The 25,278-nt window shown below is 41.2% G+C and overlaps 1 protein-coding gene across 2 annotated transcripts in view; it reads left to right on the plus strand.

Moving 5' to 3' along the window:
- Positions 1-235: 235 nt before the first annotated feature.
- Camkmt (calmodulin-lysine N-methyltransferase) overlaps positions 236-25,278 on the plus strand; it is a 353,466-nt gene continuing 328,423 nt past the window's right edge. The window contains exons 1-2 of one of the 2 annotated variants that reach the window (XM_051175206.1): positions 236-606; positions 9,211-9,383. In XM_051175206.1, the coding sequence (XP_051031163.1) occupies positions 292-606; positions 9,211-9,383 (488 nt within the window). In that variant the 5' untranslated portion in view covers positions 236-291. The remainder of the gene's footprint in view (positions 607-9,210; positions 9,384-25,278) is intronic. The other variant, XM_051175205.1, reaches the window with a different exon arrangement.

A 25,278-nucleotide genomic window follows, 5' to 3' on the forward strand; every position in this document is an offset into this window, starting at 1 on the left:
AGCTACTTTGCAGCACGCTGGTCTGCGTAAAACCAATTCAGGCGGAGGGAGAAGCATATTTCGCCATCTTTATTATGGTCAGGAGGAGGGGATTTTTTTTTTTCTCTTCTAGGATCACTGGCCTGAAGACAACCTTGTCGCTTGTATTTTTTTGTATTCTGGCGTGCCAGAGACAAGGTGAGAAAGGAGAAAGCAAGGAGGAAATCTTTCCCTGTAACTATGTCACAGATCCCTTCCGCTCCGGCTCGCCCTCACTAAAGATGGCTGCTAGAAAACTGGTGCAATGACGCGATGCCGCCGTCCTGGTTGCCAAGGAGACGCGGATACCGGAAATGCGGAATTCGGGGAGGGCGCACGCCGGGGCTGTGGGCGGGAGGCCGGGCGTCACAGGTCCTGACAGGGAAAAAAGAAGTTGGAGGCAGGTCCTGGCCGGGGAGAGCTGCGGCGGAGGTGGCTCTGTGTGTCCGGTCATCGCCGGTGATGGAGTCGCAGGTGGCGGCCTCGGGGGCCGCGGGGGCTGCTGCAGACGCGGGCGAGCGTCCCAGGATCGGAGGTGCCAGCCAGGGGGCGCCCAAGGGGGCCGCTCGGTGGAAGCTCCTGAGACAGGTAAGGGCGAGCCACCTTTGCTCTGGCCACTCCCCTCCCGGGACAGGACTGCTCCGTTTGCCGGGAGCCAATCCAGACGCGTCCCCTGGATGCATCTACACTGTCCCACCGAAAAAGGGGGATCGGGCGGGTGGATGGGACTCAGAGTGGGACAGCTATACGGAGGTCCTGGGAAACTCAGATGCAAGTGGGAAATGCTCTGGTTCGCCCGCCTGCCCACCCGCCTGCCTGCCTGATGGGTGGGACCGCCCCTTCTCGCCGCTCGCACTTCTGTCCTGCCACTTTCCAGTTCGCTGTAACTCCCAACCCTGTCGTGGTCGCTGACTTTCACGTTGACTCTCTGGGTCCTCCAGCTCCGGAGATCTGCGCGGTTGGTTGACTGCTGGGACGGTGACCCGCACGCGTTCCCAGGTGTCTGAGAGAGTGAAGGGAGTAGGCACAGCCACTGCCTTCTCTCTTCCCGCCATGTGACAGTCAGATGTTTATCTTCTAAGTTTGCAGTCATTAGTGGGAATACTCACTGTCCAGGGATGTCCCATGAATCCAAGTGTGTGTATAGGTTTCCTTGGTCATCGTATTACAGCGATAGAAAAGTAATTAAGACAGTGGCTCAGGGCACTGAGTCGTCACTGTGTTATTTTACTTAGCTATTGCTATTAGCTAATGACCACGATGCCGTGTGTCGTGCAATGTCTTTGAACCACCTGGTAGTTTATTGACACAGGCTGTGACCACCTGGTGGTTTAATGTTGTGTACTTGGGCTGTATACCCAGATCAATTGGCTGGCATGCTCTCAGTTATGGTGGAATTATGAGAGAGCAAGACGAGCATTTAAAATCCCAGCTTACACATCCAAGGCTTGGAGTTGGTACACCCCATCATGCATAGTCTGCTGGAGTGTTTGAAGGGACTGACCTGAAGAACCATACCTGCAGTATGGACTCTTCAAGAGTCCAGGCAACAGCAGGGTATCAGAGAGGAATGTCGGTGTTGGTGGTGGGGAGGGTATGGTTTGATGCTGTACCAAAACCGGAGGCTTTGAACCAGAGTAACAATTCATTACCCAGTGAGCATTTGCAAGTAAAGCTGATTGGACAAAAGGATACACTGCATGACACACAGCAGTTCCCAATGACACCATGTTGAATGAAGTGGTGATAGAAAGGAGGGAAAGGTGGAGGAGTGAAGTGTTTTCCCTTTTTGTTTTTAAATTTATCTTTATATTTATGCTATTGCATTTAAATTAATGTTTAGATATAACTAATATTGTAAATGCTATATTTATTTTAATACTTTAATATTTTATTCTTTTTTAATGGGGGACACTACAAGAGTGAGGGGCACATATGGAGGGAATGGGAGAAGATCGGGATTGGGGTGCATGATAAATTCCCAAAGAATCAATAAAGATAAAAAAAAAATTAGAGCAAAATCCCTGCTTACATGATGTCTTTCTTTTTTTTTTAGCTTTTTAAAAAATATATATTATTTTTTGACATATGAGTGCTGTCTTCATGTACCCCTGCACTGCAGGTTAGAAGCGGGCACCAGATCACATTACAGATGGTTGTGAGCCACCGTGTGGGTGCTGGGAATTGAACCCATGTCCTCTGGAAGAGCAGTCAGTGCTCTTAACTGCTGAGACATCTCTCCAGCCCTACACAGTGTCTCTTAACGTGCTTTATTACTTACTTGTGTTATTAGTGTGACAGACTACCAGACAAAGCAGTTTAACAAAGGAAGGGTTTATTCTGGTGCACAGTTTGATGGCATAGTCCTTTGTAGTAGAAAGAGTCAAGGCAGCAGGAGCTTTAAGCAGCTGCTCAGTGTGTTAGCAGGAAGGAGAGAGCAATGAGGGAATACCTTTATTCATTTAGTTCCTCCCTCCCTCCCTCCCTCCCTTTCTTTCTTTCTTTTTCTTTTTTTTTTTTTTTTTTTTTTTGGCTAATTTAGTTAGGGGTTTACCCACTTGTTTATCCTTACAAATAACTTTTAGTTTGACTGGTTCTTTCTTTATTCTTTTTATTTGTTTTTATAATGTCCGTTTCATTAAAGTCTGCATTGATTTCATTGTTCCTTGTTCCTGAGTGCTTTTAGATTCGGCTTTGTTGTTGTTGTTTAAGACAGTGTTTCTATGTGAGGCCTTGGCTGTCCTTTAACTAGCTCTGCAGACCAGGCTGGTCTCGAACTCATAGAGACCCACCTGCCTCTGCCTCTTGAGTGCTGGGATAAAAGACATATGCCATCACTGTCAGGCAAGGCTTAACAAACATTTTTTTTTTAGATTTAGATTTAATTTTTTATTATTTGTATATGGGGTGGGACATGCGTATACAAGAGTACAGGTGCCTGTGAAGGCCAGAAGAGGGCATCAGAGCTCACCTCGGCCCTGGGAACGGAACACAGGGCCTGTTTTTATCCAGTGAGCCAGCTCTCTTGATCTTGGATTATTAAGTTCTTTTTTTCCCCCCTGAAACAGTGTTTCTCTATAGCTTTGGTGCCTGTCCTGGAACCTGCTTTGTAGACCAGGCTAGTTTTGAACTCACAGAGATCTGCCTGCCTCTGCCTCCTGAGAGCTGAAATTAAAGATGTGGGCCACCAACGCCTGGCATTTGTTTAAGTTCTTGAGTTGCAAAAATCCAGTATGGAGAAGGGAAGTGGACAGAAAGCCCCACCCTAACCAAGAAAAGAAAATCAGTTTTCTCTAATGGAGTGTCACTGGGCATATCAACCACACTCCAGGCCTGACCTCGCAACCAGAAGTAGGTACCCAACACAAAACGGACTCCATGTTTTTCTTGTGTGCTTTTGTTGTTATTATTGTTTGTTTTATTAGGTTTAGTTTGTTTGTTTTGAGTTTTGTATTTTTTTTTCTAGATTGAGAAAGAACATGAAGTTAGGAGGGTAGAGAGGTAGGGAGAATATGGGAGGAGTTTGGAGAGGGAGTTTGGAGAGTATGATCAAAATATATTGTATGTAAAAATTTTAAATAAAAAAGGATTGGGGAAAAAAAAGAAATCCTCAAAAAGCAATGTATGCTTATCTCAGTTAGCCCAAAATATTCTTTAAAAAATTATTGAACTGTACATATTCAAAACTCAGTAATTACCACAGAACTGGAAAGTCATTGTAATTGTATTAATTACATCATTTATAATTAAACTAATTAAATATAAAAATTAGAAACACACAAGACCTTGAGTTGCATCATAAATTTATTTATTTAATTTAATTTTTAAATTTAACTTTTAAGACAGTTTAATTATGTAGCCTTGGCTGTCCTGGAGGTCACACTGTAGATGATGCTGGCCTCACAGATAACCAACCTCTGCTTCAAGTGCTAGGATTAAAGGTGTCTGTCATTGTGCTCTTATTTTTTGGTTTTGTTTTTAATGTAAGCACTCATAATTGCTTACTGTTACCCCAAGGTCCCAGAATTACACTTTTACTTTGATTTAATTCTAGGAATAGTTTGATTTCTACTATGACTTCTTCAGTGACTCTCTGATCATTCAAGAGTAATTTTTGATCTTTAAGTCTGTTTAAGTCCTAAGTAATCTTTGCACTGTTTTTACCTAGGGCTTTGGAGTTTGAGGCCAGCCAGAGCTACACAGATATATGTATGTATGTATATTATAAAAATATGGAATATATAGATATATATATACAACACATATATACAAGGAATATATTTTTTTTTCTGAAGATGCTGGTAACTTTTCACCATATTGCAAACTTTTATTGTTCATTTCCTTCTGTGTTGCTGACTTTGTTCTTCAGATCCTGGGTTGAGTTTTTCTGTTTATGCCTTCTTTGATATCACTGTCGTTTTCACTAGTAAACTTTGGAAATCTTCATCCAACATTTTATCTACTGCAGTATTTTTGTGTTCAGTAAAGAATAACGAGCTTTTGTGGAACTCACATTGCCTTTTAATATTTTCATGTTTCTGGGACGTAATTTGCAGAACATTGTCTTGAATCTTTCTTCCAGTTGTGTTTGGAGACCTCATTGAGCAGCCTACCCCTGAGATTCAGTCTTCATTCTGTCCAGTGAGGAGAAAACAAATCATAACAGTACAGGATCAAAGTGCAAAAGATATAAAAATTGATGAAGAGGCCGCCAATACATTGACAACTACTGTAAGCCAAAGACTAAGGAAATGACTATGAATTTATACCTAGGGTAAATGTAGAAATACTAGGTTGATGCAGGGCTTTAGTGGCTGGCGCATGCCTTTAATCCCAGCTCTTGGGAGGCAGGGGCAGGCAGATCTCTATAAGTTGAAGGCCAGCCTGGTCTCTACAAAGGGAGTTCCAGGACAGCTAGGGCTACACAGAGAAATACTAAGTTGACCAAGAAAAGGAAGGAGTCAGGGAAAGAGGAAAACATAGAGAAGCCAAGTTCAGTAAACAAAGGAAAGGAAGAGGTATGCGGAAAATTACAAAGGAGAAAAGAGTAAGTATTAGAAAACATTCAGAAAGATTCCCAGTAAAAAGAAAGCTGGAAAATAAAAACAAACAATTAAAAAATCCCTTTAGATGAAGCCAGCAGCACGTATTGTTGTGCCTATTGGGTTTCCTCAGCATCCAAGGAAGTGACTCCTGACTGCAAAAGCAAAAGGTTTTTATTGCTAAGAACTGAATTGGCTGGGACCTCACTGTATCAGAAGAGTAAGGTGCCCGCTTACAATTGCGAAGTGTTTTTAAAGGGAAAGGGAGGTTGGAGACTGTTAGTCTCAGCCCATAAGGTTTCCAAGTTACAGAGATTTCACAGAGTACAAAGTTTTACAAGGCGGGATTGTTTAGCACACCTGCAATTTTAGGGGGTTTTCTTTCTCAAGGACAAGGCTCAGTGGCCTTGTCCTTAAGATAATGGGGGCAGGGAGAATGTACTCTCCAGTCAGGGAGTTATCTATATCTATTGGCAGACGCTCTTGTTCTTTCTGGTTTTCCCTTCTTGCCATGAGTCCTTTATCTTTAGTTATTAATTTTCCCTCACAGTATGTCATTGGAAAGATACAGTGATGATTATTAGTATGGCCTCTGAATAAGGATGGGATACACAGTTGAGAAGTTTTTATATAAGGAAAAAGGAATCAAAGTAAAAAGTAAAAATACTACTTTGACCTTCAAAGAGGGTCAAAAAGAGGTTGAGAAGAGAACGCAAAGGATCTAAATTAAAAAAAAAAAAAAAAAAAAAAAAAAAAAAAAAAAAAAAAAGAAAGAAAGGTTTGGTCTGGGGTTGGAGAGATGACTCAGATGTTAGGAAAACTGGCTGCTCCCCCAGAGCCAGGTTTGATTCCCAGCGCCCACATCACTGCCCACTACCACCTGTAACTCCAGTTCCAGGGTATCTGTTGCCCTCTTCTGACCTCCACAGGTCTGACCTCACAACCTGGTACGTAGACATCCATGTATGCAAAATACCCATACACCTAAAATAACAATTAGAAAAAAAAAAAAAAAAAAAAAGAAAAGATTGTCCAGAAATGAAAGCATCAGCTAGCTATATGAAGCATAGTAAGAAATAAAGACTAATTGTAGAAATATCGCCCAAGAGTGTGATGAAAAAGCAGGCACCACAAGGTACAAAAGAGGGCAAAAGCATGTTGGGGCAGCTTCTTTTTAGGTCCTCCAGAATTGGAGGCTTCTGGTTATGTGCAGAGATGAGGTGTGCAGCGGGTAGCAGTGTCAGTTAGACTTCTGGGCTCTTGATTATATACACTGGGAATGTAGCAGAATGGTCGGTTGAACCTTTAGGCTCTTGGTTACATGCACTTTTGATTGTATTCAACTTATCACATCTATTAATATATTGCCTCATATTCAGTTTGACAGCTGGGTCCTACACACAGACAGACAGACAGACAGATGCACACATGCACACACATGTAAGGAGTAGTTTTTTTCCCCTGCCGCAGGTCTGGTCCCACCGCGGCGCCAGCCCCAAATAACACACAGAGACTGCGTATTTGATATAATGCTGTTGGCCAGTTACTTATTTCTTATCGACTAGCTCTGTCTTAATTATTAACCCATTTCTATTAATAAGTATTTCCACGAGGTCTTATCTTACCGGGGAGTGGGGCTGGTGGCTGGTCTCCCCAGACTCTCCATGCTGACCCCTCCTTACTACTTCTTTGAATCCTCCTTGTCTCCTAGTCCCACCTATCTTGCTTTCCTATTGGCCAACAGTGCTTTATTCATTAACCAGTATGAGAAACATATTTACAGAATGACATCTCCCATCATCTCCTCTTTTCTGTCTAAATAAAAAGAAGGGTTTTAACCTTAACATAGCAAAATAAATCACACAACAGTTATCAAGTAAGAATTACAGTTAACAATATTTAGTCCATTAACATTTAGTAAGACTTAAGAAAATATTCCATGATCTATTCTATCTTTGTGAGTCTAAAGTCCTATATGTTACTTATCTGTAATCCTAACTAAGGAAAACTATAACCATAACTATCTGTCTTCAACTCCTTCAAAGACCACAGAAGGATAATATATATACTCTAGAAATGACAGAGACAACTCGCCTGGTCAGTCACCCGAAGTTCTTCTATAATCTTTCATCTTCAGCCCATAGGCCATAGTGTGTCTGGCAGACTCTTTAGCAAAGCAGGAAATTTTAATCTGTCTTCTTGTATTGGCAATTTGTCAGTCACTTTTTTCTGTGTCCTGCAGACTGTCTGGCAGACTCTTCCATAAAGCAGAAACTCTGTAGCAATGTCAGCAATGTCCATCTTGAATCAGCAGTCACTTTTCTATGGGTCCTGCATGTCTAGTTTATACAGCATAAAGTCAAACAGTCCAGACAAGAGCAGTATCTTGTCCAAATGGCTAGTCTTGCCATATTGGAAATAAACTTCATAATGCGTTTCTTCAATATTCATCTTCCATCTTCCTTTCTGGTGCAGGTGGTGTTGCCAGGAGCAGTTGTGCTTCACTGTCAAGAAAAACCCTAAACCATTTTAAATGCCATATTTTGTAGGTTGTTGAAAGGTTTGAAGAATGCCTATTCATCTCAAATACATCTTGAAAACCTAAATAACTTAACTCTAAGTTTTGACTATCATAGGTAACTATCTAATATTTGTACTAATTTATACATTACATTTCTAAATGAGCTTTATAAACATAATACCTAAACAAGAGGAGAAATATACATATCACAAAATTGACCTTAAATTGTATCAATAAATGAAAATACATTTCAAAACAAAATATTCATATCTATACCATAATTCCCTTTTTACCTTTAAAAAGAATTGGCTGTGATCATTAACCATTTATAACCAACCCCATATAAATGAAAACAAACATAGACAATATTTGGGAATTTGGGTGTCGTTCTTTCCAAACTACTTCCTGCTGATAGGGCACTGTCATGGGGATCCTAAGAAGACACAGAAATCCTGGCTATAGTCTGCAAGGCTGCCTTGTTCAAACTGTTTTAAATGTTGGATCACCAGGAATGCTGTTTCAGGGGGTCTGGCTTGATCAAACCATGTTTGTCTGGAAGGAATCCACAGCTTTTCATTTTCTGTGGAAATAAATATAGAAATCCTTTTCCCCAGTAACTTGTCCTTAGACTTAAATTTTGAAGTCAAAGCATTTTTAAAATATGTAAATTGGATTGATCCAGCAGCATTTGTTTTAACAGTTGTTATTTCCTCAGAAGTCAAACGATACAAAGACAATATAATACGGTACAGTATCCAGATTTTCTCCATCTTTATGTGGCTTTTTTTATTTTACTATTTCTTTTACTTTTTATTTTTTCATTTTTTGAGACAGGGTGTCACTGTGTAACTCTTATCTGTCCTGGAATTCACTCTGCATACCAGGTTTACTTTGCAATCACAGAGATCTGCTTGCCTCTGTCTCCCCAGTGCTGGGATTAAAGGCGTGTGCCACCACATCCAGCTCCTCGCTGTCTTTTTAAAACCATTTTATTCCTTTTCTCTCCCAAGCCTACATATATTTTAGAACACACTGTAAACCTTTAGTGCTTTTTCTTAATGTGAATCTGTCTTTACTGTAAATCTTTATCTTTTTCTGGCCACGAGTCTTTATCTGGTAAACAACAACATTGCTAAAATGAAAATCATAGTTGTTTCTGCCACGGCTTCTCAAAGATGGCAGTGGGTACCTTTACCGCCAGCAGTGAGAGCTGTGCTCACCGCCTTGGTCTACGCTGCACCCAGCAGCATGTTGCTGGCTTGGAGATGTGGTCACTGCCATTGCCAGCTCTCATACACACCAAAGAATTGTTAGTACATCTGTTCTAGATCTGGCTATCAAAGGTGTTCCTTGTCTTCTCAGTTCCTCCAATTACCAAATGCTCGGGAGAAAAGTAGATATGGAAGCCTTGCTAAGTCAGGACTTTTTTCCTTTATAACATATCAGACTATTAAGCTGTTACTGTCTTCCCTGCTCTCCAATGCCTTCAAGTATGCTCTTATGTGTTTTGTCCATCTTTCTCCTTGTGTTCAATAGGGCATTAGTCTGAATAATATAATCCAGTGTTACTGGAAACTAAACATATACTACATGTATAAAATAACCCCAATATTTGATTTCATTTTAAAGGTTCTGAAGCAGAAACAGCTGGATGACTGTCTGAAACATGTGTCTGTGAGAAGATTTGAATCATTTAATCTATTCTCGGTCACAGAAATCAAACAAAAGGAAACAGAGGAAGAGACTGGTGTGTGGGTCCAGTACACAAGCATCCTTTATCCCGAATACAGTATCTCCTTAAGGTGAGTACTGTTCTGGCACTGAGCAGCCCCTCGTGCCTGCTGTGATTTGCAACCATCTTTATTAGATCTCAGCTTTGCAACTTGATGTTGCAATACCCTGCTGCTTCAGACAAAATCTCTTATGCTTCTATTTCATAAAAAAACCACAGATGATACTCTTATTGTAGTTTACCTTATTGATACTTTATTTCTACAAACATCTTTTATATTTATCATACATAAACATAATTTATCATATTGTTTGCAAGTCTGAACTCATAAAAATCAACATCTAAAGAAGATGTACTTGGGGACTGGAGAGATGGCTCAGAGGTTAAGAACACTGGCTGTTCTATCAGAGGTCCTGAGTTCAATTCCCAGCAACCACATGGTAGCTCACAACAATCTGTAATGAGATCTGGTGCTCTCTTCTGGTGTGTAGGTGTACATGCAGGCAGAGCACTGTATACATAATAAATAATAAATCTTTAAAAAAAAGAGAGAGAGAGAAGATGTACTTGTTTCCTATCATAGTGTTCTGTTGCTATGAAGAGACACAGTGACCAAGACAGCTCTTATAAAAGAGAGCATTTAATTGGGGGCCGGCTTACAGTTTCAGAGGGTTATTCTATGATCATCATGGTGGGAAGCAGACAGGCATGGTGTTGGAGCAGTAGCTTTACATCCTGATCCACCGGTGACAGAGAGAGAGAGAGAGAGAGAGAGAGAGAGAGAGAGAGAGAGAGAGAGAGAGAGAGGGAGAGGGGGTCTGGCATGGCTTTTGAAGCCTCCAAGCCCACCCCTAGTGACACACCTTCTCCAACAAGGCCACACCTCCTAATCCTTCTCAAGCAGTTCCACCAACCCGGGACCAAGCATTTAAATATATGAGCCCATGGGGCCAATTTTCATTCAAACCACCACATTTAATGAGACTCAACCTTTATGAAATACTTTTAAATAAACTCAGTACTTTTAGAAACAAAACAAATAAAAAAAAAGGAAATTTTGCTACCTTTACTGGGTCTTGCTGTGATAAAATGGGTTGCAAATAAGGGGTTCATTTAACTGCTCTCTCAGCGTTTGATTATGACAAAAAAAGCTAAGTTCTTTGGGGCAAAGAAGACAAGTAAAAACAGTTTTACGAAGCTGTACTTCAAGTACTAGTTACCTCAAAATCAAGCTCTGGTATTTTCCCTGTTCGGGTTTTGTCATTCTCAGAACAGAGCCAGAAAAGTAGGAGAAGAAACTTCAGCTGGAAATACCTGTCTTCTGAGAAGCAGTTTTTAAAATTACCTAAACAGAGAAGAGAGAGTTGCAAGCTGAAGTAACAAGATACCACTTTTACTGAATGATTTCCCCCTCTGACATTTTGCAATAACACTGTAGTTGTTTCATTTTAAAAATGATGAGACCAAGGACCGTGGAATACATAAGATGACAATGTACAAGACAGAGTGATCCCCGGGCTACTGAGAAGGCCGCCTCAGTCCTGAGAGCGAGTGCCCTGTAGACAGAGCATTTGGTTGTTATACACTCCTACGGACCATAAATGTGAGCCCACTTCTCTGTCTAGTTGTCTGTCACCCAGAGTCCCTGGCACAGCTCAACAGAGAGCACGGCGTGATTCTTTCCCATTCATAGTCCTTGGCATCTGTTTTTCCCACCTTACTTAAACCTCCTTGTACCTTGATTTCTAGCCCTCAATAACCCCAAAGAGAGCAAATAACTAAACTATTGTGAATTTCAAAGTATCCAGTAGTTTCTTTTATCACTGTTACATAAACTGTAAAATTATAATTATAGAAAATTAAAACTTTGACCATTATTTTGTCTTAGCTTTACATAATGGTACTTAAAATGAAGGAATGATGACTTTCTCATAGTAACCTCTCTTCCTTTTTGTTTTTGTTTTTTGAGACAGGGTTTCTCTGTGTATCCCTGGCTGTCCCGGAATTCACTCTATAGACCAGGCTAGCCTTGAACTCACAGAGATCCTCCTACCTGTGCCTCCTGAGTGCTGGGATTAAAGGCATATGCCGCCACCACCCAGCTGTAACTTCTCATGAATGGCGAAGTTTTGGGCTGTTATACCATAGGTTAGAGTGTGAAATCCCCAGGATGTGTTGTCATGTCTGTGTACCGAGAGTGGTCCACTGTTTGGAAGTGGTTGAGATTGAGGAACGAAGAGGGCATTGCTTCTAGTTTTGTGTCTCTGGTGGTCTGGTTCTTAGCATGCTATAGACACAGCTATTACTATTAGTTAGAGTCATATAGAAAACCACTGCAGACCAGAAGGTGCTTTCGCTAAAAGTATTTTTATTAAAAATTACCTCCATTCTGTGTTGTGTTATAAGCTATGATTCATTATTGCATAAAACTTACTATGTAGATACTAGGTATTGTTTCCAGTCCTTGTTATTAATTTTTTAATGGTTTTTCGAGACAGAGTTTCTCTATAGCTTTGGAGCCTGTCCTGTAGACCAGGCTGGCCCCAAACTCACAGAGGTCCACCTGCCTCTGCATCCCGTGTGCTGCGATCAAAGGTGTGCACCATCACTTCCTGGCTCCATACCTTATTTTCTTTTCTTTAATTTCCCCATGGCCAAATTTAGATATTTTGGAAGGGTTAATATGCTTCCATGGTATGTTGAACCATACACATAAGAGTTATTAGTTTATAAATATATACGTATCCTATTGTACGCGGAACCATACACGCCAGAGCTATTAGTTTATATATGTTTGCATATCTTAAGAAACGCAAAAGCTGAGAGGCCTGACCTGTCCTTCTGTCTTTGAATTTGACCACTATTGCTAGGGTAATTGCTGAATCGGAAGGCTAGTCTTAAAAGTGTAGGGTAGGCAAGACGTCAAGAATGTGGCTTAGACTGTGTTACTTTTTAGTACACTTAATGCACCACCATGAAATTGCAGGGAAAGGAAAAGACAAATGAAACCATTAACACTACTGAAGTTAGTGTGAGCCTTCCGAGTGCCAAGTCAGCTGGTGACAGGAATGATTTGCTCATGCCATTGGATGTATGGTAGATCATCCTTACACACCTGGCATATTGTGGGTACCTACTTCAATACACGTTCCGTTTTTAAAAATTGTAGTCTTTCTGTGGATGTGAAGTGACATCCCAGTGTTGTTATAATTTGCATTTCCAAATGATGATTTCAGCCAGTGCGGAGAAAGAACAGAGTAAGAGAAGGTAGTGAGTTGTGGTGGTGATGAATATGAACAGAGTATATCAACATACATGTGCCACCTGTGACACTGGCATAATGAAACCCATCATTCTGTTCAGTAACTAAAAAGTTAATTAAAAACTGGCAAGGCAGAGGTTTGAGAGATGGCTCAGCAGTTAAGAGCCTGGCTGCTCTTCTAGAGGTCCTGAGTTCAATTCCCAGCACTCACAACCTTCTATATTAGGATCTGATGCCCTCTTCTGGTGTGTGCAGACATGCATACAGACAAGATGCTCATATACATAAAACACATAAACAAATAAATCTTAGGAAAACAAATAAGATGAAAAAAGGGCAAGGCTGGCTATTGAACAAGTATGATTACTGAATTTATGTAAGTATGTAGATTTAATCTTAGGAATGGAATTAATAACAGGTATTAAACAGTGTTTAGTTTCTTTTTGTAAAGTCTTCATAAGACCTTTAAAATAAAAACAAAACAAAAACATAAGTCAGGTGTTGGTGGCGAATGCCTTTAGTTCCAGCACTCGGGAGGCAGAAGCAGGTGGATCTCTGTGAGTTCAAGATCAGCCTGGTCTACACAGCGAGTTCCAGGACAGGCTCCAAAGCCACAGAGAAACCCTGTCATGGGGGAGAAAAAAAAAAAAAAACCTTTAAAATATCCAGTGTGTGGGGAAAACTCAAGTTCATTGAGTCATATTTTCAAGTAACATGTCAGAGATGTTGGCTAATTATGACTTAAATTTCTACTTTATCTTAACTCCATGCTTGCTTACGTAGTTTGTTTACCTCAGTGTTCTGTTTCAGTAAATTGAAATGCATGCCTAGAATGTTTCTCAAATTTATCTACATTCCATGGAGATACCATCTATTTCCTTATAAAGCAGATAAGACTTTAAAAGCCATTTATTTATTTAGAAAAGCTTCAAAGTGAATTACATGTATAGTCTTTTAAATAAATGCCTTCTGAAAACCTATACTTTTTTTTTTTTTGGTTCTTTTATAGTTTTTAGGGCACATTCCACTCTGTGGTTTATCTTTTTTTTTCCTGCCTGTTAATCAAGATAAAATTCAGTTCCCATTTATCACTATAAGAGGGTTTTAGTTGGGCAGTGGTGGTGTACACCTTTAATCCCAGTGCTTGGGAGGTAGAGAGGTGGATCTTTGTGAGTTCAAGGTCAGCTTGGTCTATAGAACAAGTTCCAGGACAGGTTCCAAAGCTACAGAAAAACCCTGTCTCAAACACCGGAAAAAAAAAAAAAAAAAAAAAAAAAAAAAGGTGGTGGTGGTGGTGGGGGGTTGTTTAATGCAGTTCTTTGTCCCTTCTTACTATTTAGCGTTGTGTAGCTTATGCAACCCTGTCATTAATCCCCAAATTAAGAACATACCCACTGTCAGCAGCTTCCCTTCTAATATCTAGCAGCCTCTGATTTACTACTTATTTTTGGGGGCTTGTTCTAGACATTTCATATAAGTGGAATACTACAATATGTGGGATTTTATATATGGCCTTTTCTACTTAGTACACTATTTATTTTTGTAACATTTATCCAAATTCTACCATGTTTCAGAAAGTTACTCATTTTTCTGTGGTAGAATTACTATATCACTATATGGTTAATACTTGTTCATGAGCTAATGGACAATATGAGTTGTTCTATGCACTACATGTATGCCCAGTGCCCACAGAGGCCAGAAGAGGGCATTGGATCCCCCAGGACTACAAATGGTTGGGAGCCACCATGTACCAGATACTGGGAATTGAACCTGGATCCTCTGAATGAGCATCCACTGCTCTGGACCACTGGCTACCCAGCCCCAGCTGACTTTTTCTATAAAAAGTCATAATGTTTAAGAGACGTGAAATGACACCTGTACTCTGGTTTTGATTGCCACTTCCCAGCTTAAAATGAAAGTTGCTGGGCATCTTTTATAAATTTATGGTATTATCTTCTTTGCATTCAAGTGTTTTACCCATTGTAAATTAGATTGTTTAATTTTGGTTCATAAGTTATAAAGATTTTTCTTTACTCAAAGTTAATAACTAATTATGTGTTTATACAGTGCAGTGTGATGTTTTCATGTGTTTATTCAGTATGTAACTGGTCAGGCCAGGGTGCTTAGCTTAGCCAGCACTTCAGGCGTTAGTCATTTCTTTGTGATGAGAACACCGAGTATCCCCTCTACCAATTATTTTGAGAAAATTTTATTTATTTTGGCTCTCTTAGACAGGGTTTCTCTGTGTGAAAGTCCCAGCTGTCTTGGAACTTGCTTTGTAGACCAGACTGGCCTCTAATTTAAGAGAGATCTGCCTGCCTCTGCCTCCTGAACGCAGAGATTAAAAGTGTGCATCACCACCACCCAGCTAACTGTTCATGTTTTTATAAGTAGAGCGTGAGATTTGGTTTCCTGTTTCCCCACCCTTGTACAATTTTAAAACGTCACAGCGTCCACTGTAAGACACTACTTTCAACAGTGGCAGGCTGTTTCAGTTTTCACTCAGAAAGTTGCAGTAGTGACTTGGCATAGTGCCAACTTTTAAGGTAGGCATTTTACTTCTGTTACCCAGCTCCTGGCTTGAGACATTTAACATCCTATAACATGTCCACCATTTTTCTACTCTGCTCTGTTGTATGACAAAACCTTACCTTGGGAAATGCCATACACACATACACACGCTACTCACTCCAGATAAGGACTGTTAGATTAGCCCAAGATGGAGTCACCTAAGAGATCAAGATGGACGACTGACCCATTCTGGGAAATGGAAGCTAACCAAGCTGCCCTTCTCAGAGGTCATGTGACCCCTTCCCTCGGCAGATCAGCTGAGCTCTCCACAACATCCTGACCGCAGTAACCAGACGTGCCCCATAAAGAATCTCTGCTAACAGCAGTTCCTTTTTGGGCCTCTAGGCGAGATTTGATTCTGCCTCAGCACAGTGCTAGTCTCTCCTTCTCTCCTTTAGCTTCACAGGACATTTCTGGGGATTGCTATGTATCCGCCAGTATCTGCCAAAGCCCAAGCATTTCGAACATTAGTTGGGGGCCAATCAATCCACAACTCAACATGAGGTCTCTAGTTTCCATGTGTTGCCTTCACCTGTAGGCAAGCTTGGTCACCCCATCAGAGGAGCGTCTAAGGGGCTTCCATGCTGGGATGCCTCCTTCTCCCATAAAAAGGTTCTGTGGGGACCACTCTATCTCCCTGTCTTCTGTTTCTTTTAACCCTTTGGTGAACTGCTTGCTGGTCAGACTTCAAGGCTTTCCAGAGATTCAAAAGCACAGACCAGCTCGACCCAAGTCTAGTCACATTTGTCTTTGGGTGACCCAGACAGGCCTCTTCCTCTGTTTTACTATTTTTCCATCCCCTCTAGGTTGCTCTCTCAGTTTACAGGCACTTTTTACATGCTGGTCTAAGTCATCGAGATCTCCTACTTCATAAAGATTCTACCGTCCCGTCATGGGGCTGTCAGCAAAGACCCTGAGGTCCGTACCAAACTTGAGGTCTCTCTTTTTTTTTTTTTTTTTTTTTTTTACCTTTTTTTTATTATTTTATTTAATTTTATATAACAAAGTCCAATTAAATGAAAACAAACATATACAATATTTGGGAATTTGGGCGTCGTTCTTTCCAAACTACTTCCTGCTGGTAAGGGGCGCTGTCATGGGGGATTCGAAGAAGATTCAGATATCCTGGCTGTAGTCTGTAGGGCTGTTTTGTCCAGCTGTTTTGAATGTAGGATCACCTCGTACTCTGTTTCAGGCGGTCTGGCGTGATCAAACCACATTAGTCTGGAAGGAATCCACATCTTTTCATTTTTCTGTGGAAACAAAAATAGAAATCCTTTTCCCTAGTAACTTGTCCTTCAACTTAAATTTTGGAGTCAAAGCATTTTTTTTTAAATTTAATTTATTATTTTACATGTCGATCCCAGTTCCCTCTCCCTCCCTCCCTTCCTCCCCCCATCCCTCCCTTCTTCCTTCCCTCCCTTTTACCCTCTCTGCCCTCTCACATGCACTCTAAACACCCTCCCCTCCCATCCCCCCACCCCAATTCCATATGTAGGGGAATGCGATCCAGTTGGGATCATGTAGATCTGACAGGTCCTGTGAAGTAGGGACTAGGGCTTCTCTCCTGTCTCTAGATTAAGTCAGTTATCCCTCCATGAGGGATATGTTTGCAAAGTCCTTTTGTGCACCAGGGATACATCCTGGCTCCACTGTCTGAGGTCTCTTAGACTGCTCAGTCCTTCTGGATGAGACCTATATTCAGGGGGGCCTGAGTCAGTCCCATGCTGGCTTCCCAGCTATCAGTCTAGTGGCCGTTAGCTTCTCCTTGTTCAGGTAAGCTGTCTCTATGTGTTTCTGCTGCATGGTCTTGTCCTCTCCATCTGCATCTGGGTTCTAGTTCGACTCAGTGTTTATGTATGGGTGTTTGATCCTGTTTTCAACAGGCATTAGTTGAGGGCTCCATGGAGAAGTTAGTTGTTGATCTCACTCTCCAGGAAGGGCATTTATGATAGCCTTTCCACGGAAGCTGAGATTGTTAGTTGGGAGCAGTCTTGTAGTTCTCTAGACCTTTCTTTGTGTTCAATTTTATCTTCAAACCAATATTGGCTTCCTCTTTTATGTTCTCTCTCTCTGTCTCTGTCTCTCTCTCTCTCTTTCCTATCTTCTATTCCTAACCAGGCTCAATCTTCCTGGTCGCACATGTTTTCCTTTCCTCCCCCTCATTTTCTCCTTCTTCTCTCTCTATTCGCTGCCCCCCCACACTTCACCTGAGCTCTGGGGGACTTGTCCCTTCCCAGTTCTGTGAGGGACTTTATATGAATCTCTTAGAATACACTTTGTATCCTAGTTCCTCTGGTGATGTGAATTATAGGCTGGTGATCATTTGATCTAGGTCTAAAATCCATATATGAGTGAGTACATACTGTGTTCCTCTTTTTGTGACTGGGTTACCTCATTCAGGATGGTTTATTCAAGTGCCATCCACTTGCCTGTGAATTTCAAGATACCATTATTTTTTTCTGCAGAGTAGTATTCCATTGTGTAGATGTGCCACATCTTCATTAACCATTCTTCAATTGAGGGGCATCTAGGTTGCTTCCAGGTTCTTGCTATTACAAATAGTGCTGCTATGAACATAGTTGAACAGATGTCTTTGTTGCATGGATGTGAATCCTTTGGATATATGCCTAAGAGGGGGATTGCCGGGTCCTGTGGTAAACTAATTCCCATTTTCCTGAGGAACCGCCATACTGATCTCCAAAATGGCTGTATGAGTTTGCACTCCCACCAGCAGTGGAGGAGTGTTCCACTTTCTCCACATCCTCTCCAACATAAGTCATCACTGGTGTTTCTAATTTTAGCCATTCTGGCAGGGGTAAGATGGTATCTCAAAGTTGTTTTGATTTGCATTTCCCTGATAGCTAAGGATGTGGAGCATTTTCTTAAGTGTCTTTCAGCCTTTTTGATTTCCTCTATTGAGAATTCTTTCTTCAGTTCTGTACCCCATTTTTTTAATAGGGTTATTTGGTGTTTTGTTGACTAGTTTCTTGAGTTCTTTGTGTATTTTGGAGATCAGCCCTTTGTCGGATATAGGATTGGTGAAAATCTTTTCCCAGTCTGTGGGCTGCCGTTTGGTCTTGTCGACTGTGTCCTTTGCCTTACAGAAGCTTCTAAGTTTGAAGAGGTCCCATTTATTAATTGTTTCTTTCAGTGTCAGTGTCTGTGTCCCTGGAGATATGTTCAAGAAGCCGTCTCCTATACCAATTTGTTCAAGGGTACCTCCTACTTTCTCTTCTAAGAGGTTCAATGTGGCTGGATTGATGTTGAGGTCTTTGATCCATTTGGATTTGAGTTTTGTGCATGGTGACAGACATGGGTCTGTCTGCAGTCTTCTACACACCCTCATCCAATTGTGCCAGCACCAATTGTTGAAGATGCTGTCCTCGCCCCATTGTATAATTTTAGCTGTTTTGTCGAAAATCAGGTATTCATAGGTGCATGGATTAATATCAGGATTTTCAATTCGATTCTATTGGTCTACCTGTCTATTTTTATGCCAATACCAGGCTGTTTCCAGAACTATAGCTTTGTAGTAGAGCTTAAAGTCAGGAATGGTGATGCCTCCTGATGATCTTTTATTGTATAGGGTTGTTTTGGCTATCCTGGGTCTTTTGTTTTTCCATATAAAGTTGATTATTATCTTTTCAAGGTGGTGGGATTTTAATGGGGATTGCATTGAATCTGTAGATTGCTTTTGGTAAGATTGCCATTTTTACTATGTTAATCCTACCTAACCAAGAGCATGGGAGATCTTTCCATTTTCTGGTATCTTCTTTAATTTCTTTCTTTAGAGTCACAAAGTTCTTATTATATAGGTCTTTTACTTGTTTGGTAAGCATTACACCAAGATACTTTATGTTGCTTGTGGCTATTGTAAAGGGTGATGTTTCTCTGATTTCTTTCTCTGTCTCTTTGTCGTCTGAAAAAAGTAGGGCTACTGATTTTTTTGAGTTTATCTTGTATCCTGCTAGTTTGCTGAAGGTGTTTATCAGCTGTAGGAGTTCCCTGGTAGAATTTATTGGGTCGCTTATGTAAACTATCATATCATCTGCAAATAGAGACAGTTTGACTTCTTCCTTTCCAATTTGGATCCCCTTGATCTCCTTTTGTTGTCTTATAGCATTAGCTAGAACTTCTAGTATGATATTGAAGAGATATGGAGAGAGAGGACAGCCTTGTATTGTTCCTGATTTTAGAGGAATTGGCTTAAGTTTCTCTCCATTCAGTTTGATGTTGGCAGTTGGTTTGCTGTATATTGCTCTTATTATGTTTAGGTATGTTCCTGTTATCCCTGACCTCTCCAATACCTTTATCATGAAAGGGTGTTGAATTTTGTCGAAGGCTTTTTCCACATCTACGGAGATAATCATATGGTTTTTCTTTTTCTGTTTGTTTATATGGTGGATCACGTTGATAGATTTTCGTATGTTAAACCATCCCTGCATTCCAGGTATGAAGCCTACTTGGTCATGGTGGATGATTTCTCTGATGTATTCTTGAATTCGGTTTGACAGTATTTTATTGAGTATTTTTGCATCGATGTTCAACAGGGATATTGGTCTGTAGTTTTCTTTCTTAGTTGTGTCTTTGTGAGGTTTGGGTACCAAAGTTATTGTGGCCTCATAAAAAGAGTTTGGCAATGAACCTTCTGTTTCTATCTTGTGGAACAGTTTGAGGAGTGGTGGTATTCTTCCTTGAATGTCTGGTAGAATTCTGCGCTGAATCCATCTGGCCCTGGACTTTTTTTGGTTGGAAGGCTTTCGATGACTGCTTCTATTTCATTACGGGTTATAGGTCTATTTAAGTTGTTTGTCTGTTCTTGATTTAATTTTGGTAAGTGATAGTTATCCAGAAACTTGTCCATTTCCTTTGAATTTTCAATTTTTGTGGAATACAGATTTTCAAAGTATGACCTGAAAATTGTCTGGATTTCTTCTGTGTCTGTTGTTATGTTCCCCTTTTTGTTTCTGATTTTGTTAATTTGCATGTTCTGTCTCTGCTTTTTCGTTAATTTGGATAAAGGTTTGTCTATCTTGTTGATTTTCTCAAAAAACCAACTCTTTGTTGCATTGATTTTTTGTATTGTTTTCCTGGTTTCTATTTTGTTGATTTCAGCCCTCAAGTTGATTATTTCCTGGCGTCTACTCCTGCGGGGTGAATTCGCTTCTCTCTGTTCTAAGGTTTTCAGTTGGGCTGTTAATTCTCTTATGTGACTATCCTCTGTTTTCTTCATATGGGCACTTAGTGCAATGAACTTCCCTCGTAGCACTGCTTTCAAGGTGTCCCATAAGTTCGGGTATGTTGTATCCTCATTCTCGTTGAATATTAGAAAGTCTTTAATTTCTTTCTTTATTTCTTCTTTGACCCAGGAGTGGTGCAATTGCACATTGTTCAGTTTCCATGAGTTTGCAGGTTTTCTGCTATTTCTGTTGTTGTTGAATTCCAATTTTAAAGCATGGTGGTCCGATAAGATACAGGGGACTATTCCTATTCTCTTGTATCTGTTGAGGTTTGTTATGTCACCTAGTATGTGGTCGATTTTAGAGAAGGTTCCATGTGGAGCAGAGAAGAAGGTATATTCTTTTGTCTTTGGATGGAATGTTCTATAGATGTCTGTTAACCCCAGTTGAGACATAACTTCTGTTAATTTTTTTGTTTCTTTGTTGAGTTTCTGATTTGTGGTCCTGTCTAGTGTTGAGAGTGGTGTATTGAAGTCTCCCACTATAAGTGTGTGAGGTTTTATATGAGCTTTGAGTTTTAGTAGTGTTTCTTTTATGAATGTGGGTGACTTTGTATTAGGGGCATAGATGTTCAGAACTGAGACTTTGTGTTGATAGATTTCTCCTGCGATGAATATGAAATGACCGTCTTCATCTCTTTTGACTAATTTTGGTTTGAAGTCTAACTTGATAGATATTAGGATAGCTACGCCTGCTTGCTTCTTATTTCCATTTGATTGGAAAATCTTTTCCCAACCCTTTACCCTGAGGTAATGTCTATCTTTGAAGCTAAGATGTGTTTCTTGTATGCAGCAGAAGGATGGATTCTGTCTTCGTATCCATTCTGTTAGCCTGTGTCTTTTTATAGGTGAGTTAAGACCATTAATGTTGAGGGTGAGTAAGGACCATTGATTGTTGATGCTTGTTTGATTTAGGTTTGTTGTTGGTAGTGGTATTGTGAATATATTTGTTCTGCTTCACTCTTGGTTTCTGGTGTAGTTGGATTATCTGTTGCCTACATTTTTGTGGGTGTAGTTACCTTCCTTGGGTTGGAGTTTTCCTTCCAATACTTTCTGTAGGGCTGGATTTGTAGATACATATTGGGAAAATCTGGTTTTGTCATTAAATATCTTGTTCTCTCCATCTATATTGATTGAGGGTTTTGCTGGATATAGTAGCCTAGGCTGGCATCCGTGTTCTCTTAATACTTTTAGAACATCTATCCAGGACCTTCTGGCCTTGAGGGTTTCCATGGAGAAGTAAGGTGTAATTTTGATAGGTCTGCCTTTATATGTTACCTGTCCTTTTTCCTTCGCTGCTCTTATTATTCTTTCTTTATTCTGTATGCTATGTGTTTTGATTATTATATGTCGAGGGGTCTTTTTTCTTTGGTCCAGCCTATTTGGGGTTCGGTATGCTTCTTGTACTTTCATGGGCATGTCCTTCTTCAGATTTGGAAAGTTTTCCTCAATGATTTTGTTGAATATGTTTTTGGTACTTTTGAGCTGGGCTTCCTCCTCACCTTCCTGTATGCCTATTATTCTTAGGTTTGGCATTTTCATGGTGTCCCACATTTCCTGGATGTTTTGTGTTAAGGATTTGTTGGATTTATGATTTTCTTTGGTCGATGAATCTATCTCTTCTAGTTTATCTTCTGCGCCTGAGATTCTCTCTTCCATCTCTTGAATTCTATTGGTTATGCTTGTGTTCTTAGTTGCCGATTTTTTGCCCAGCTTTTCAATTTCCAGCATTCCTTCTGTTTGTGTTGCCTTTATTTTCTCAATTTCAGTTTTCAAGTCTTGAATTGTTTCCTTCACCTGGTTAATTGTTTTTTCTTGGCTTTCTGTACTTTCCTTAAGGAATTTGTTCATTTCTTCCACTTTTTTGTTTGTTTTTTCCTCCATTTCTTTAAGGGATTTTCTCACATCTTCTTTGAGGGCCTCTATCATTTTTATGATGGTAATTTTTAAGTCGTACCCTTCTGGTTCCTCTGCTTTGTTGTGTTCCATTCTAGTTGGTGTAGTTCCCTAGATTCTGGTGGTGTCATGTTTGTCTTTCTGTTGTTAGGTGTTCTCTTGTATTGCCTTCTTCCCATAGCTTCTTCCAGTAGGTGTTGGTGGTGTCTCCCCCCTCTCTCTATGGTACTTCCCCGATGGGCTTATGTGGGTCTGAGATTCAATATCTGTAGCTCTGTGTGGTCCAAGCTCTCTAGGAGGTTTCTCCGCAGACAGGGATCCAGGGATGGGCTCAAGGATGAGGATCCAGAAGAAGATGCCAGCAGGTACTCACAGTGGTCCTCTGGCCAATAGCTCTGGCCAATAGCTGGCGGAAGAGGGCAAGGGCTGAGCTGGAACTTGAGAAGGTTTTGCAGGATAGTGGGATCTCACTGGAAACTGGCGCTCTCCAGCTGAGACCTCGTTCTTTGGCAGAGGCCAGGATTTGGGGGTCAAGGATCTTGCCCACAGGAACTCTGAGTGGACCCGCAGAGATAGGCAGATCTCTGGGAGGGTCCCGGGACTCCAGCAGAGGACTGGAGGTGGGGTCAGAGACCAAGCTGGTGGAAATTACGGGTGGTCCCGCGTGGATAGTCAGGTCTCCTTTGTTCAGAGTTGCTCTGAAGTAGGGTGGACTGTTGGCTCCACCCTCTGTCCCAGTGCTCAACCAGAGGGGCAGGACCGTGGGTGGGGTAGGGCATGGGGTAGGGGGGGGTAGGCTGGCGGTCGGGATGGATGGGGGTGTATCAGAGCTCCAAGGGTGCTCTTGATGGGGACTGGAGACAGGAGCAGCAGGATCAGGGGCCAACCCAGGGAGTTCGGGCGGGGGAGGGGGGAAAAGAGGTTGTAGGGGACCAGCAGCCCTGATTGGGCCCAGACTCACCTCTGGCCAATAGCCAGCGGTGGAAGAGGACAAGGGCTGAGCTGGAACTTGAGAAGGTTTTGCAGGATAGTGGGATCTCACTGGAAACTGGCGCTCTCCAGCTGAGACTTGAGGTCTCTCTTGAATCAACTTTTTCCTTAGTTCTTCATCAAACACAGTTCTGTCAGCCCAGAAAACTGAGCTATGTTCCCAGTTTCCCCAGTAACACCAGTTCCAGCCGGGCAGTGGTGGACCACGCCTTTAGTCCCTGTACTTGTGTGGCCAGCCTGGTCTACAGAGTGAGTTCCAGGACAGGCTCCAAAGTTGCACAAGAAACTGTCTTGAAAAACAAAAACAAAAAAACCCAACCCCCAAAAAACACAAAACAAAAACAACCCCCACAAAACAAAACAAAACAAAAACCCTGGGAACCTTGAGCATACTGCACAGCCTTCAGACAGCTTGGAGAGAGCCCTTTCCAGGTGCCTCAATTGGCCTAAACCTCTTCCAGGTAGCTGGTCTCAAGATTTTAAGACTCCTTTGCATTGGGAGTCTTCTTTGACGCTCAGATTTTTTTTTTTTTTGTTTTGTTTGTTTGTTTGTTTTTGCCTAGGAATTCTGGTCAGTTTCAGGGACTTCCTGAAGCTATTTTGAGATGTTTACCTTCCTGTTTAAGGAGTGCAGGGTGGAATGTTTCAATCTTGGAGGCAACTGTTGCACAATGTTTTAGGGTTTTATTTTTGTGACCAGAGACCATGACCATGGCAACTCTTATTTTTTTTTAATTTACAAGAATTCTAAGGAACAATTTATAAAGGGTATGTTTTCCCTAAATATTGCTTAAATATGGAAGAATGTGAGAGATAACCCTGAACTCATTCAAATATAATGTTAGCAGGCAATAAATTATCAGTAATTAACAATAATAAACCGTCAAAATCGTAAGTAAGAGGGTGCATTAAAAAGCAAAGCTATCCTTTCGTGGCAGTGGTGGCCACACCTTTAATTCCAGTACTTGGGAGGCAGAGGCAGGTGAATTTTTGTGGGTTTGAGGCCAGCCTGGTCTACAGAGCGAGTTGACCATGGCAACTCTTACAAAGGAAAAAGCATTTAACTGGGGGCTGGTTTACAGTTTGGAATTTGGTCTGTTGTCAGTGAGAGGACTGGGGAGCCAGGTAAGGGCCATGCAGGCCCTGCTAGTAGCCCTCCCAGAGAACAGGCCTTAGTTTCAGTTTACTGAAACCAGCTGGAGCAGAGCAAACAATTCTTTGTAAAGCTGCAACCCAGGGGCAATCAATCAGAGGGCAGCCCACAGCCTTGTGCAAGTTTAGGAGAAGTAAAGATAGCTTCTCCTGCCACCCTGCAGCTGAAAAGCCCCCTTTCAATCTCCCTAATCGTGCTTAAAAGGAGCACAGGGGCTTCTCTTGTCATCGCCATTTGCCACCCCAACATGTTAGAATTTTAATAAATGTTCTTGCTGATTGCATATGTGACTGATGGTCTTCTTCTGGACCCTAACATTCAACGTGGTGCTGGTGAGGTTATCAGAGAGTTCAACAGCTGCATCAGCAGGAAAGGATGACACTAGACCTGAAATCTCAGTCTACCCCCAGTGATAAATTTCTTCCAACAAGGCCACACCTCCTAATAGTACCACTCCCCAAGGGCCTAGGGGGGGCCATTTTCATTCAAACCACTACATACATCGTCCTCTTGCCACAGATTTCAAATGCTTTGTCCTAATTGTGGTGTTAGCAGGGATGGAGGGAGTAAGGAAAGGGAGAACAGAGGAGGGTAGAGGGAACCAGAATGTCTTTATTAGGCCATAAAGAAATTCAGTAACTCTTTGTTTCTTCCTTCCTTCTTCTTCTTTTTTTTTTTTTTTTTTTTTTTTTGAGACAGAGTTTCTACCCAGGCTTGATTCAGCTTCTTCATGTAGCCAAGAAGGCCTTTGAGTCTCAACTTTCTTAATGCTGGGTTGCAGTGTTGTTTTGGTTTTTTTTTGGTTGTTGTTGGATTTTTTGTTTTTGTTTTTTTTCCCCCCAGACAGGGTT

The sequence above is a fragment of the Phodopus roborovskii genome, unplaced genomic scaffold (genome assembly GCF_943737965.1).
Source record: "Phodopus roborovskii unplaced genomic scaffold, PHOROB, whole genome shotgun sequence".
Classification (NCBI taxonomy): Eukaryota; Metazoa; Chordata; class Mammalia; order Rodentia; family Cricetidae; genus Phodopus; species Phodopus roborovskii.